This window comes from Ochotona curzoniae, unplaced genomic scaffold (assembly GCF_017591425.1).
Source record: "Ochotona curzoniae isolate NIBS_2020 unplaced genomic scaffold, NIBS_Ocur_1.0 contig_4018, whole genome shotgun sequence".
In the NCBI taxonomy this organism is placed as follows: Eukaryota; Metazoa; Chordata; class Mammalia; order Lagomorpha; family Ochotonidae; genus Ochotona; species Ochotona curzoniae.
Genome location: NW_024466083.1, coordinates 258,293 through 274,801, shown reverse-complemented (window position 1 = coordinate 274,801; position 16,509 = coordinate 258,293). Strand labels below are relative to the sequence as shown.

The window sequence follows — 16,509 nt, the reverse complement described above, 5'->3', positions numbered from 1 at the left end:
CTTTCAATTCTTTTACTATTAAAAAACCCACAATTATTTAGTTTGGGGTGCTTCTTGCTTATAGCAAGAGGCTGTAACATGGACTAGATATTAAAATCATCTCATTCGCCTTGGTGTCTTGCTCAGATTTGTTTAACCATAACAGTGACCCACTAGGGGAGTTTCCCAAGTTCCCCTACTTGACCCACTCCCAGACCCAGATTTCATACATGCCAGTGGGTGTTAGACCATTGCCTGGCACAGTCTACTCTTCCATCTTCGGCTTGTATGATCTGGTGAACATTACAGCTTGGCCCACCCTACACCTTGTTTTAGGTTGCACTTTCGGGTGCTGCTGCCTTGACCTGCCCAGACTGTTGTTAGTTCCTTTACCCATGAGTGATGGCAAGTTTCATGAATCACCACCCCATCTCTTAAGCTAACCAGCGGGACTTGTATTTCCATAGGTTGGGCTCATTTATTCCCTGCAGAATGTACCCTGGACCTGGTTATCTCATGTGCTGGTTAATTTCATGTCCCTGCCTAATGTGACCCATCTCCTGTTCTGACACTCAGTTAGATACTGGGATATAACCCTACCAGATTTGCCCTCAGCCATAGCTTTAGCTGTCAGTGATGTTGTGTGCTAACAGCTCATCTCAGGACTCCCATGTGGGCTGGTGAATCAGTCTGACCGAAATAGTTCTTACAGACTCTCCCCATCCAAACCACCAGGTCACAGTCCCCACGTCTGCCAGCAAGTTCAGTGACCCCATCCCTCACCTACACTCACATTGGCCTTATCCATGGATGTCTCTAGGCAGCAATTACATACCCCATAAACCTTAGAGCTCACCGCTGGGTGGCCAGCACGTGGGGCAAGTGAGCCAAGGGGTGTGCTAGCTGCCCAAAAGTTCAGGACTGCTCATTGCATGGCGAGGCCATTCATGTCCAGAGTCCCAAGCTTTGTGTCTGACCCAGTATGGGTACCCTCCTCAGCTGCAGTGCTTTTGAGGACTTCTTTTATCCGAGTCCTGAGGTCAAACTCTCACCCCCTAGTTTCCTGCTGCCATAATTTGGTGGTGGCAGGGCGAGGCCTGAAACATAATCCCATTCCCGAGATTCCCTCATGGTGTAATCACCACGGGGGAAGAAATCTCTCAGGTCTGCCTCCCAAAGGATCAGGACTGCTCACTGCAAGGCAACAGTATCCATGGGCAGAATCCCAAGCATTGGGTCCAACTTGGCTTGGTTACCCTCAACAGCCACCAAGCTGCTGAAGGTTTCTTTTACTGGAGCCCCATGAACACCCACCGCCTGGGTTCCTCCTTCCATTTCCCACATATCTTAAAAAAAATAAAAAACTATGCTGACACAAATGTATACTAATTTAGTATTAACCAGGCTTAGAGTGTCTGCCAGTTGTTGGCTGCCTTTCTCCCAACAATGTAACACTTTGCTGGGTACAAGGAAAATTGGGCAGTTGCCTATTCTTTGGAAAAGTATAACTTTCAAAATTATTTACTTAATTAATTTATTTGAAAGGCAGAGCTACAGAGAGAGTGCGGAGGAAACAGAGAGCTTCCCCATGCCTCTTCACTCCCCAATTGCCAAAGCAGGTAGGACTGGATCAGGGAGAGCAAATACAGGAGCTGGGAGCCACAAACTCCTTTCAGGTTTCCATGTGAGTGGCAGAATCATGACATTTGAGCTATCTTGTTTTCCCAGGCATATTAACATGTGACTCACAAGTACAGCATCTGGAACTCAAATCACTGCTCATATGGGATTCTAGCACCAAAGGCTATGGCTATTGTGACAATGAGTAACTTCAAGGAAAACCATTCATGGGCTAAGCGAAATTTCCCTTGTCTATGGAATGTACTGAAATGGCTGTTTTTGCCTGATTATGATAAATATTTTTTTCAGGGGTAATATTTTCTCAGACATGTACATAATACCAAGCCTTGAATACTTCAGCTGTGGGATAGCTCTCTCTCTCTTTTTTTTTTCTCTCTCTCTCTCTCACACACACATACACACACACAAACACACAGATACACAGAAACTTAGACACATAAAAATATAATGTACGTATTAGCAGGGAACTGTCAAGACACCAGGGAAGAAAATACGATAATTAAATGAAATAAACCATTTGTTTTATTTTCCATATTGGTTTAAATATATTTAATAAAATGATGAAACAAATCCATACTGAATGAACTTTTGGTTTATTCTTCCTGGCATCCAAATGTTCCTGAGTATGGCTGTGATTGAGAAAAAAATTTCCCATGAATGATTTTCCATTTGGGGGGTTAATGACATTTTTGTATGATTGCAGGAGATGAAAAAAAATGCATTTGAGAAAAAAGTAGGAATCAATTCATGGCTTTGGCTAAGACCTGTGTATGTTTCTGAAATGTCTATGGAAATCAAAATCAATTTCTTATCCAATAGAAATGTGTAATAGCCTCCAATGAATTTTATTTTACTCTGATAAAATGATGTTCACTCAGAATTATATATTTTGACATAAAATTATTGAGTAATGGCTATAGCTGAGCCAGTCTGAAGCAGGAATCATCAGCTTCTTCCGGGTCTACCACATGGCTGTATGGGCCCAAAGACTTGAGCCATTCTATGCTGCTTTCCCAGGTCATGAATAGGCAACTGGATTGGAAGTGGAGCAACCAGTGCATGAACTGGCATCTATATAGGATGCAGATATTGCAAGATTAGCTTGCTGCACCACCACTTCAGTCCCATGAAGTAGGTGTTTGAAATGGATGCTATTTGATATTATCATATGTATTTTACAAGTTGGTTTTAAATCAGGAGGAGTTGAGGAACAGAGAAATAAAATCCTCTCAAAGAAAATTTGTAATTCTTGTACAGATGAATTGATTTTTATTTGCAGCTTTCATTTTGAAAATAGCAGGATTGTGTTTCTTGATGCAAAGAGTTTAAAGTTTGTTCAGCTAGATCCTGAGGCTCTTGTGACCACAAGTTTACTACTGTGTTTTCAAGTCATCAAGCACTTCCTGCTTTGTGATTCTGGCCCATTCATCAGGAATTTGACCTTTACCTGCAAATCTTTTCTGATGTTTTTCTTCTAGATTTGATCTGAAGTGAGAGACAAACCACTTCCAATAGGGCTGGCTGGATGAGTCTGGAGTGATGCTCCATGTGGCATAATCCCCTCCTGCCTGTCGATAGTTCTTATATGGGAATTTTTCATCCTCACTTAACAAAAATGAGTAATCACTTGCCACCAAACTCGTACAGCAATCAATGGTCAAGTTGTCTGTGGTTATCCAATGCCATCCACTGACTGCCTGAGGACGGTGGAAGGGAACACTGTGGTCTCCATCATGTGCAGAAATTGTGTTTGTGCAGATGGCTTTGCAGAACGGACACTGTTTCCAGCAGCCACACAGGTGTTCATAGAGTATTTTCTCAATTGCAGGAATGAATTCTTCTACAGGTATACTTAAGCAATTCTGTTCAACTGTCTCCATTGCAGGATCCAAATCTGCACTCATGGCTTCCTTGAGAAATTCCATGTCTTTAATCTCCTGGTGTTCAATGCTTATCAAGTCACTCCTTGGGAAGATGAGGTTGCTCCCAAGGTGATCACAGAACAAATCTAACCACTCAGATGCAGTGCTGCTTTTGTCTTTAGCTTGTGCTGTGGATTTATGAATAGCAGAGAGTAGGACATTCTTGATGTCATCTAAACTTAGTTTTAAAAAAGCCTGTATTGCTTCAGCTCCTGATCCTGAACAGTATTTTCTAATTTGGGTTTCAATGTAACTCCTGAAAAATGATTTTGGATAATGAATATATTGCCAATACTTTTCAAAGTTCTCTTCCTCTGCCAGAGAGATGAGAATGTGTTTCTCCAAGTTAGCTCGGTTTCCATTGAATTCAGGGCAAGTATTTCTCATGTCCCCAGCAATTTTAGGGACTGCCTTTTCCCTTATGGTTTTGGACACAGCTGGGGAGAGCTTGTTCCACAGAAAATCAACAAATGTTTTAATAGAAGTTGCTCCTTGGATGGAGATTTCAAAACTCATGAAGAAATCACCTTTCTTAGACTCCAAATAATAAACAGGGTCATTTGCTCTCTTGAATGCCTCATGCATTTCCTTAAAATACTGTGAGGCTATTTGAAATAAATGCAAAGACATGTCAATCTTATATTTGTTTGTAAAGGAATATTTTTTTGCTGTGGTTTCAGATTCCACTTCCTCTTCTATTATTCTCAGGATTTTATGGAAATCACTGGAACTGTAATCACGCTGTTGCAAACGAATGTCCTTAATAGTTTCCTCAAATCTTGTAAAGATGTGGTTACTAGTCCTATTAATAGCTTCTTTATCATGTGCTTCTAAATGATCTCTGGAAATGGAATAGTTCCTACTCATTTTAACATATTCAGTGTAATCCATTTGAAATACCTTTCCAGATTTTTTACCTAGTGTTTCCACTATATTTGTCTCACTTTTGAAATAATTCAAAAGAATGTTTTCAGCATCTAGTTCAATGTCAGGCTCTTCAACTTGAGGGAAAGTTGAGGACACATCATGGACCCATTTTGTCCAAAGTTGATGAAATATCTTCTGTACCTCTTCCTTGCTTAGCTCTTTATCCTTTATAGATAAAGCCAACTTCCTGCTCTTTTCCAATAATTCTCTTTCATATTCTGCTTTTTTCTTATCCAGCTTTTCTTGACTTTTTTTAAAATGAATAAGTTCATCAGCTTTTTGAAAGCTCTCTGAAACAAGTGTGTCCTTAAGCATGGAGAGTTTATGCTCAAAATTTGCTTTCCATTGAATTAGTATTTCATTATCTGGATCTTCAGTTAAAAAATTTTCAAATTCTTGCTTGATGGCTTCATATTTTTCTGTAACTCGAACATTAACTGTGTTTCTGTTGAGTGTCTGCATTTTCCCATTTTTAATCTGGTTGTTCAGCTGGTTCTGCAAGTCCAGCACATGACTCCTCAGTTCCCAAGTCCACTGGTTGTACATGGTTTCCAGTTTACTCATGGCCACCACCTCTAGGGTGTTCTTGAAACTGAAAATAAAGTTCTCACTCACCAGAGCTTTCCACAAATCTTGAACTCGGAATTTTAAGTCTGATATCTTCATGATGCTTCCTTTGGATTCCTGTTTGGCACTCATAAGAATTTTACTTCTCAGTTCCTGGACATTGAGGCTGTAGCGTGGATTGGGAGGGGCCATTGGAGGATTGCCATCCCAGAGGTAAGCAAAGTAGTAGACTTGAGTGTTGACATCAAACTTAATAACATCATTGAAGCAGGTGATGTCTGAGCACTGTTCTTCTTCTGCTGCTAATTTTGCCATTTCACCTAGTCTTTGCACTAATTTCCTACGTGCTTCTGTCAGTTGGTCTTCAGCAGTAACTTCCCCCACATTCTGATGGACAAAGATGCAACTTGGTGAGATTTTTACCTGTTTCATCCTTAGAAGGACTTGGACAACTATCTGTAGGATATCCTGCATCTCTGATGGATTCTCACCAAAAATATTGATGAGAGTCAAGTTTCCAAGTCCAGTGACAAAGGTTGCCAACTCAGTGTCCTTATTCTGGGATTTATTGTTGAGTTCTGGGGCTCGGAGACCTTGAGTATCCACAGCCAGCACAAAGTCAAAGCCAAGTTCCCCTGTGAATGTCTCCTCCACCTTCAGGAGCTGCATGTAGGCCCCCCGGGTACATCTGCCTGCACTGACTCTGAACTGCAGCCCAAAGAGTGTATTCAGCAGAGTGGACTTGCCTGAGCTCTGCAGGCCAAGGGTAGAGAGAACAAATAACTTTTTGTCTCCAAGTTTCTCAGTGAGCTTGTCAAAAACAGCTGCTATCCAAGTTAGAGGCACATATGAGGCATCCCCATCCATCAGTTCAATGGGAACACCAGCTATCATCAGATCTGCAGCAATTTCAGGAAGGGAATGAAAGAGAGCCTCTTTTTTGGAGGATGTTTCTTTCAGAGCTTCATAGATCTGACCAACTTCTCTGAAAAGTTGCTCAACTCCAAGGACACAGTTATGATTTTCTGTGGAGATGCCTCCCATCTTACTTTGCTGGTCTTGCAGATAATTTTTCTTGGACATGGTTTTCTCTTTTTCTTGTACCTGTGGCAGCAATGGCCTTTGCTTCTCATGCCACTGTTCCACACACCCTGCAGTCAGATCATCCAGAAACACACTTAACCATAGTAAAAAATAATGTTTGGTGTGATTTTCTGAATTTCCCTGAAGATTATCAAGAACAGATCTCATTAAATCATTGAGAGGAAAGGCTTTGATCAACTGTTTTTGCCGTATCTCTCTTTTCTCTCTCTGTGTGTCACTCTTGTGTTGCTCAATGCTCCGATTTCCCTTTTCTGTCAGATGGTAGAGTTCTCTGTCCTTCTTACACCACTGGTGCCACAGTGTTCCCTGAAGGGGCAGAAAGTTTTCCTTCACGTGAGATAACGCTGTTTCTGACAGGAGGGACATTACATTTTGTGCCTTTTCTTTGCCTTCCTTACACTCTCTCTCATCTTCATCAATAAGGAATCCTTGCTGGCGAGCAATCATGGAACAGTCTTCCAGGCTGAGGGAGGTGTCAGAGGAGTCTAACAAGTGCCTGATTGCTGTTGCAATTTCCTCTGTTAATTCTGCTTTATTTCTGTTCCTGATACCAATTCTTACTCTCTGACTAGAACTATTGGATATGCCTTTTTCTTTGTCATCAAGCAAGAAGATGAAAGGTTTTGATGACTGGGATAGGTCACGAATAAGCTTCCGGTTTTCTTCATTGATATCAGAAAATTTCATGAGGACCACAATGAGAGAAGAGATTTCCTGCAGGAAGGTGAGCTGCTGCTTATGTTCCTTTGCATCTCCATGAAGATTGGTGAAGGTCACACAGTTGTCAAATCTGTCCCCATTGTCACCCCCAGGACAGTACCAGCTGACTTCCACCACACCCTCCATCAAGAGACAGTCTTTTGTGCTTCCTCTGCAGTGGCGGTGAAAAAACACATCATGTTTGTGTTTACTCAGAATACAGTTCATGATCTGAGATTTGGAAGCCAAGAGGCCATTCCCAACTCTTATGAAGGACACAATGGGAGTAGAGACAGAACATATCTGTTGATTCCTGTAACTGATCTTCTCATCTGGTGATTTCTTGACTTGCCAACTTTTCCTGATTTGCCTGAGAGACCAGAGGGAGACTTCAATCTGAGAACTGCAAGGATTAGGCACTACAAGGGGAAGGGCAAATTGGCAAATGGCAAGTTTGCCCATAATATACTGCCTGGCAAAGTCATCTACACAGTGAAAAATTGTCATCTGAATATCCATTGGGTGAATGTGGGGCTTGTTGAGCTGGGATCGCTTTGTGGATGAAGGTTTAGAACTAGGATTATCTTCAATAAACTCTTCATACGGATCAAAAGTCTCATTATCCTGATCAGGAGATATTAAGTCTACATGGTATTTTGTGTCTCTATCATCTCTGACCACCAAATGTCTCAGGCTATAATCCAACATTAGCAGCTTCTGCAGGAAATAGAAAGGAAACTCTTTTTCAGAACTGGGATGGGTGTTGTACACAGACTTCTTGTAGATAATGTGGAAATCAGCTCTGCTCATCCTTTTTGGATAGTAATGATCTAAGCCTAGCTGTTGAAGTATGTCTAGGAAGGGCCCATTATCTGTAGCTTTCCTTTCACTATTTTCATGTTCATGTGTTTCTTCGGATTGTTTCTTTCCATGGAGGAGACTTTCCAATTGGTTTTCGACTTTGTCCATTTGTAAGGAAGACTTAGTGGCTTCATAATCCCCATCAAGGAGCAATCTCAGGTCTTTCTCTAGTGTGTCCCAATCATGATCTATTCTAGGTTTGCTGAGGACATAGTCCACCTCTTTAGACCAACGCTGCCCCATGTGTTTCTTCATTAATTCCAGACGTTGTCTTTTGTCTTCTGGAGAAACAGCTGTGCTTCCAACTGTCGCTGTCAGACCTCTGAGCATTAGGAATGCCTGGGCTCTATAGGCAGAAATACTTTTGTGTTTCAGGTATTCATGTTTGACAGTCATGACTTCATTCAGTAAGAAGTTTAGCTCATTTGCTCCTAGACACTGAAAAGTATTGTTTACCACCTGGTATCCTGCACCAACTGCAATGGAAAGTAACAAGAGGTATGTGTCTGTCTGCCCTGTTTTTTGGAGGTAATTGAAGAAGGAGCTGATTTCATAATTGGCCTTCTTTTGAGCAGCTTCTATTGACTCTGGGGACTCAGAATTCATATTTGAATCCATAAGTTCATTGTAGGTTTTTCTTAAGATGTCAATTAATTCAGAAAACTGGGAGACATTTTCTTGCTGTGGCTCTGCATCTCTCTCCGACTGGACGATCCACTGCATGATGGAGTGAGCCTCAGGAAAGTTTGTTACTTTGTAGATGTGAGGATCCAGAAGACTTTGCAATTGAGATTTGATTAATTTAGTTTTGTAAGTGGAAGCCTGCTTGCAAAAATTGACTGCTCTTATTAGAAAATGCTGAAGATCTCCACTTGTAAGACATATGTTGATCCATGTGTCATAACTTTTCATTTTTTGTTTCAACATCTGCATGAAGTCTATTAACTTTTGAAGCTGCTCTTCAGGATCTGATGCTTTCCAGGATTTCACATTCTTTAGGAAATCTCTAACTTCCTTATCAGTACTCTGTAGTTCTTCCCCATACTGAATCTGGGTGTTGAGGCTTGTGATAGTAGTATAAGTGTCTTTAAGATACTGAGCCATCTGGAGGGCATTATTAAAATCATTTTTATGGTTAAATAGGATGATGTCCCAAATGGGTACCAGCTGCTGTCCCCGGTCAATAATGCACCAGGTTTGATTGTTAGCAGTGAGGCCAGCTTTCCATTGCATGAATCCATCTGCTTCTGGTGGACCACCTGTCTTGGCCACAGACAGTTGCACTTTGGTTTGGAGAGTTTGGAAAGTTTCTCTCTGAATGTCTGCTTTTGAATATGTGCTAGACACCTTCCTACCTGCAAGAACATTCACTCCTAAGCCACCATAGCTGCCCCTGATATAAATATCCAAAGCCTTCGCTGATTGTCCTTTTACATCTTCCAGTTGCTCACTCTGGAAACCCTCTGAAATGGCCTTCCACCAGAAGATTCCTCCCAAGTGCAGAGGGCCTTGGTTAGCATGAGAGCCAAACCTGTGGAAGAAGTTTTCAATCTTGCACCTCATTGTGAGGAGTTTGTCAGAGCTTGAGGTCTGATCCAGGAGGTCTTCAATGCACTTCAATTCCTGCAGAGCAGCCTTGGATAACTGGAGTTGATTCATGGAGAAGTGGCATGAGGCCAGGGGAACATAGCTGAACTTGACTGAGCAGTAATAAAAGTGTTCAGAATGTGATTGTTCCTTTTCCTTGGATTCTGAATTATCCATACCAGCTCCTAGACTAACTTCCCAGTCTACAACTTCAGCTGATTTCCTTAAGCTGAAGCCCAGCTTCTCTATTGTCTGGGTGAACATGGACTCTGCTTCATAGGAGGTGAATTCAACACTTTCCATCTGTGTGCCCTGTTCAGGTCCAAGGAGTGAAAGCTCCTTGGGAACAGTGAGTAGCTCCTCTCTTCTTTCAAGCAGGTCCCTTTGTTGGCTGGTTTTGTAAATTCCCTGCAGGGCCAGCCCGCCAGATGCCCAGCTCAGCAGATCTCTATCTGGGAGGTTTTGCCTGGGGGTTAGGGTCCCTTCTGTGAGCCTGAGTTGTCTCTGCATGTTGTCTAGGACCTCCAAAAGTGGCATTTCAAGTGGTGGCCAGTACTCCTCAGGTATCTCCATTGCTTGCCTCAGCTCCTCTTCCTTTCTCTTCACTGCTTCTTCATGCTGCTGCCTCCCTTCTGACAACAAGTTTTTTAGCTCCTGCAGAGCCTGTTTTGCTTGCTTCTGCTTTTGGTTTATCAGTTCCAGAGACTGCTTTGACTCTGAAATACCTGACTGTGACAGGTGCAGCAGCTTCTCCAGGGCCCTTGTCTCCCATGGATGTTGTGCTTGGGATTTCAGCTTCTGGAGGTTCTCTTCGTCAAGGTGCTGTAAGGCCTGGGCACAGGTCACACTCAACACACTCAAGTGTTCCTGGAGCTTTGGTAACCAGTATTCAGCAGCCAGTCCCACTGCTCTGAGCCTCTCTTGGAGATTTTGCTTCCTTTCATCTCTGAGCAGATGTTCATCATGGATGTGTCCTCCTGTGGCCATGGCTGTGTGAAAAACATAAATTCAATTAACCTGTCTGCTTCCTGACTTAAGAAATATTGACATGATGAATGGGGTGAATATGAAAAAGGTAAGTCCCTTCTTTACATAGTTCCAATATAAAATTTTTGGTAACATTTTTTTTTAAAGATTTATTTTTATTATTTTTTCATTGGAAAGGCGGATATACAGAGAGGAGAGACAGAGAGGAAGATCTTCCGTTCGATGATTCACTCCCTAAGTGAGCGCAATGGTCGATGCTATGCCGATCCGAAGCCAGGAGCCTCTTCTGGGTCTCCCACATGGGTGCAGGGTCCCAAAGCTTTGGGCCGTCCTCGACTGCTTTCCCAGGCCACAAGCAGGGAGCTGGAAGGGAAGCGGGGCTGCCGGGATTAGAACTGGAGCCCATATGGGATCCCGGGCGTGCAAGGCGAGGACCTTAACCACTGCGCCACCACGCCGGGCCCTTTTGGTAACATTTTAAAGTGCAAATCATCATTGTGTATATTCATAAACTGTCTTAGTTTTTTTTAAAGATTTAATCTTTATTGTTATTGCAAAGTCAAATATACAGAGAGACAGAGGGGAAGATCTTTCATCTGATGTCTAATTCCTAAGTGACTGCAACAGCAGGAGATGCACTGATCAGAAGCCAGGATCCAGGAGCTTCTTCCGAGTCTCCCACGTGGGTGCAGGATCCCAAGGCTTTGAACTGTCCTCCACTGCTTTTTCATGCTCCGTCTTTATATATTGTTCAGTGTTCCCTTCAGAATGCAATTTCTGACTCATTGAATGGCACTCACATACTTCTAGGCCAGTGGGTGTCTTACTCATCCTGCTTCTTAAGAGATAAACTTAACCTACTCTCTTTTCTTTTTTCTTTTCTTTTTTCTCTGCTTTGCTTTGCTTTTTCTTCCTTCCTTTCTATTTTTCCTTCAGATTTATTTTCAAAGTGTATTAGTAGATAGGGAGAGACAGGCACAATGATAAAGATCTTTCATCCATTGATTCACTTGTTCCATGGCCACAATTGCTATGACTGGGCAAGGCTAAATACAGGAGCTGAGTTCCAAAAGTTATGTAAGCAAAAGCTCTTTCTCTGCTTGGAAAAATATATTTAAGGATCATTCTGTTGAAGATTCAATGTAAAAGGTTTTTAGGATGAACTAGGAAAGAAACGGAATAGCTGGACACTAATTAGGGTGCACTTAATCACCTCAATTTCTGATTAATAGCTGCTAAAATTCTGCTCAAGCATTTTAAAATACTTAAATGCTGCAACTTTAAAAAATGTTTTAATTATTTTTTTATTGGAAATGCAGATATACAGAGAGGAGGAGAGACAGAGAGGAAGATCTTCCTTCTGTTGGTTCACTCCCCAAGCAGTCCCAACAGATGAATCTGAGGCAATCCAAAGTCAGGAGCCAGGAACCTCTTCTGAGTCTTCCATGTGAGTGCAGGATCCCAAGGCTTTGGGCTGTCCTTGACTGCTTTCCCAGGTTACAAGCAGAGAGCTGGATGGGAAGCAGGGCTGCTGGGATTAGAACCGGCACCCATATGCAATTCTAAAGAGTTCAAGTTGAGGACTTTAGCAGCGATACTATTGTGCCGGGCAAAAATGCTGCAACATTTCAGCAGAAATGATATTTTGCTTCTGAATCAAGGTAGAAGAAATATACTTAGAGATGGAGGGAAAGAATCAGTAGCTGAACATAGGGATGTTTTTGAAGTGAAATTAATTTAAAAATGGATTTCCTTTATGAAAAAGCGTATTAGAGTCATAAATGCTATTGTTAAAAGGAAGTTAAGCAAATAATATTGTGTTTGAGAGTTACTGTTCTCAAATTATATGTGATTAATTTAACAAATTTATAAAACTCTCAGAGCTGGTGTTGAGTACTGGTTAAGTTCTAGTTGCTCCAATTCTGATCTAGCTCCCTGCTAATGAAACTGGGAAAGCAACCGAACACGGGCCCAAGTACTTAGGCCCCTACTACTCATGTCTGAAATTGGCTGGAGTGTCTGACTTCTTGTTTCGTCTGGACAAGCTCTGCCTGTTGTGGTTATTTGAGGGAGTGAATCAGAGCACATATGATTCAGCTGCCTCTTGGCTGTCCTCTTCTGCTTTTTCTCATCTTTTTACTTAAAATGGTAGCCTCTAATGAAAAGAGTATGAATTCTAAAACTGGCAAAATATTTAGGGATATTCAATAATAAAAAGATTTGATTATGCATCTCTCTCTTATTCTGTATGAGTGGCTATGACAAAACCCTGCAGAGTGAGTTGTTATAAATACCAGAAATTCATTCTTACACTCTGAAAGCTAGGAAGTGCAAGATAATGGTGTTGGCAGATTCACTGTCTTGTAAGGAGTAGGTCTTTATTAACACCTTGTTGTGTCCTTACTTGACAGATAATGAATGTGGAGTGGTCAAAAAGGACCTAACTTATTTTGTCTGCCCTTTTATACATCACTGATATGTTCACGAGAATGGTAACCTCTTACCTTCAAAAAGTCTACATGTATTCATACCATTATAGTACAAATTAAGTTTTTAAAATAATATTTATTTATTTTTGTTTATTTGAAAGGCACAGAGAGAGAGAAGAGAAAGAGAGAGAGAGAGAGAGAGAGAGACAGAGATGGAGGAGAGGGGAGGAAAAGGAGAAAGATAGGCCTGGGCTCTGTGCAATGGCTCAAGTGGTTAATCTTTCACCTTGTGAGCACCAGCATTCTATATGTATTCTGGTTAGTGTCCCAGTGCTCTACTTTCTATTGAGCTCCCTGCTTTTAGCCTGAGGAAGCTGCAGAGGATGACCAAGAACCTTGGGTCTCTGCACCTACGTGGAAGACACAGAAGAGGATTCTGACTCCCTTCTTCAGATTGACTCAGTTCCAGCCATTGTGGAAGTGAACCAGTGGACAGAAGATCATTCTCCGGCTCTCCTTCTCTCTTTAAATAACTTTTCCAATAAAAATAAATAAATCTGTAAAAAAAAAAAAGAACAAAAACAGAAAGAGAGACAGAAGGAGATGTCTTTCCATCTGCTGATTCATTTCCTAAAAGCTCATCATAGCTGGAAAGGACCAGGCCAATGTGAAAAACCAGCAACTCTATCCATGTCACCCATGTTGGGGCAGGGTCTTCAAATACTTGAGTCATTGTCTCTTACCTCCCAGAATGCATATCAGCAGGAGTCCAGAAATGCAGTCTGACTCAAGCCAAGGCACTTAGTATGTATCACAGTCATCCCAAGCAGCTTAACCCTCTGTACCTTAGTAATTGTCCTCACTTTATAGGGGGATAAAATTCTAATGTGTGAGCAACGTACAAATTTGTGGGACTCAGTAAAAGCAGTAGCTAGAGGGAAACTTACAACATTGAATGTATTAGAAATGAAGAAAAATCTGAAATCTTTCATCCTTTCAAAATGGAACATGAAGAAAAAATTAAGCCTGAAGAAGTAACAAGAAACAGATAAAAGTTAATGCAGAAGCCATTGCGGCTGTTGCATTTTATTATTATTTTAATTTAAAAATCAAAAAATATTTTTATTGCAAAGTCAGATATATAGAGAGGAGGAGAGACAGAGAGGAAGATCTTCTGTTCAATGAATAACTCCCTAAGTGACTGCAATGGTCGGTGCTGAGCCAATCTGAAACCAGGAGCCAGGAAACCCCCTCCATGTCTCCCACGTGGGTGCAGGGTCCCAAGGCATTGGGCTGTCCTCAACTGCTTTCCCAGGTTATAAGCAGGGAGCTGGATGGGAAGTAGAGCTGCTGAGATTAGAACCGGTGCCCATATGGGATCCCTGTGCATTCAAGGCAAGGACTTTAGCTGCTAGGCTACTGCACCGGACTTGGCTGCTCCATTTTAGACCCAGCTCCCTGTTAATGCAGCTGTGGTGGATGGCCAAGTATTCAGGTCCTTGTAACCGTATTAAGGGAGATTCAGGAGATGTTCCTGGCTCTTGGCTTCAAATCAGATGATTTCTGGCTATCACAGCCATCTGGGTTTGGGGCAATGGATGGAAAATCTCTCTTTTTCTCTGACTTGACCTTTTAAAGGAAGTAAGGAAAAAAGAAGGAAGGAAGGGAAGAAACAAGAAATGAATAGAAAAAATGAAAAAAGATTCTGAGGCATTGAAAATATTAACAGCAGTAATATAGATAAAAAAGCAAAGATTATTAATATAAGAGATAATAGAAGAACATACTTCTTGATCCCATACATATCAAAGATATGTTAAGGTTGCTATGAATATCTGTATATATTATATTATATATATTTATATATTTTTATATTTAAATATTTATATATATAAATTTAATAGCATAAATGAAATAGAGAAATTTATTGAAAGACATAAGCTTCCATTAAAGAAATAGACAACCTGCATAGGCCTATGTGTATTAAACAAATTGAATAAGACCCTGTACAATGACTTGATTGCTTATCCTGCCTGTATAGTGCTGGGATCCCATATGGGTGCTGTTTGTGTCCCAGCTGCTCCACTTCCCATCCTGCTTCATGCTTGTGGACTGAGAAAGCAGAGGAGGATGATTCAAAGCCTTAGGACCCTGTACCCACATGGGAGACCCGGAAGAGGTTCCTAGTATCTGGTTTTGTATTGGCTCAATTCTGGCCATTGCAGCCATTCAGGGAGTGGACCAGCAGATGGAAGATCTTTCTGTCTCTCCTTTTATCTGTTTCTGTGTTCATCTGTAAAATGAAGAACTTTCAAAAAAAAAAAAAAGAACAAAAATTGAATAAAAATGGCTTCTTTCAAAACAAAAAGCAGTAAGGTCATTTTGGGTCACTGCTACATTATGCCAATCTTATTTAAATAATATTAGTTTATTTTTATTTGAAAGGCAGAGTTGTGGAAAGAAGGAGACACAGATATTCTATCCACTTGTTCACTCTGCAGATGGCAGCAAAGATCAAGGGTGGGCCAGGCTGAAATGAGGGGTCATTATCTTCTTGGTCTCCCACATACGTGACAAGGACCATTCCAATGCTTTCCCAGTTGTATTAGCAAGGAGCTGGATTGGAATTGGAACAGCTGGAGCTTGAACAGGATGCCTTATTGGATGCTGGGGCAGCAGGCAGCAGCTTAACTCACTGTGCCACACTGAACTCCAGAATATGTAAATTATTTAAGAAGAAATTATGTTAACTTTTATGCTTTATTTAGGAGGAATGTGAAACTTGCTGACTGATTTTGAAAAGCCATAATTACCTATTGGTCAAAAAAAGACATTAAGGAAAAAATATAAAGCAATATATGCCATGAACAAAATATTAGCAAATTAAGTCTAATAATGAGTAAAATAGTTATTTACCATGATCAAATAGCATTTATTTCAGGTATACAAAAACTGCTTCAAAAACTAAAAACCAATGGATGTGATATATCAATAGGCTTTAAACACTTGTGATTATCAGTAAACACAGAAAAAGAATTTTGTAGAGTCCACCATCCAATTATGATAAACTTGAAAAAAGGGGACAAATTTTTCAGTTTTGTAAAGGCAGATATTAGTCAAATCAATAAAATTTCAGAATTTAACTCTATACTCTCTGTAAAAGGAAAATTTAAATTCAAAGTTATAAATAAATAAAAAGAGAAAAGATAGGGGAGACATTGGGCATAGCCATCAGTGAAGTTATTAAGATGCTTACATTGAGCTTTGCAATGCCTGAGTTCAATAGCCTGCTCCAGCTGCGGCTCCTGACACTTGCGTTGTGCTCACTCAGAAGACGTGCTCATGGCTTCCATTACTAGGTTTATGCCACTCCTATGGGAGACCTGGATTGAGTTTCTGGCTTTTTACATTGGCCCCAGCTCAACCTTATCTCTTCCTCTTTCCCATTTCATAAATACTTATGCAAATTTCTAAAAAGTGAAAGCATGGAAGAAGATATTTGAGGAAGCAGTAATCAAATGAGATCATTGTAGTCTATCCCAATATCAGATGAAATAGGCTCTTAAGTAACTACTTTTTATAGAAGTTAGAGGTTAAATATGGACAATAACGTGAATGCATCAGTAAAATATAACAACTATAGGGGTTGGTCTTTTTTGTAGCCATTATATCATAGGTTAGGATGCATCCCACATCAGATTGTTTGGATTCAGTTCTGAGCTCTGGCTCCTGATTCCACATCCCTGCTAGTGAAGATCCTGGGAGGCAGTAGGTGATGGCAAGAGTAGTTGTATTTATGAGCCTGT

The 16,509-nt window shown here is 40.9% G+C and overlaps 1 protein-coding gene across 1 annotated transcript; it reads right to left on the bottom strand.

Moving 5' to 3' along the window:
- Positions 1 to 2,993: 2,993 nt before the first annotated feature.
- On the bottom strand, positions 2,994 to 10,276 carry LOC121158953 (interferon-induced very large GTPase 1-like). Its single transcript, XM_040983945.1, has one exon. It carries the CDS (start codon positions 10,272 to 10,274, stop codon positions 2,994 to 2,996), a length of 7,281 nt encoding a protein of 2,426 aa, XP_040839879.1. The 5' UTR covers positions 10,275 to 10,276.
- Between the last annotated feature and the right edge of the window lie 6,233 nt (positions 10,277 to 16,509).

Coding starts and splice junctions, on each gene's coding strand:
- LOC121158953 (XM_040983945.1), bottom strand. CDS start 10,274: ATGGCCACAGGAGGACACATCCATGATGAACATCTGCTCAGAGATGAA.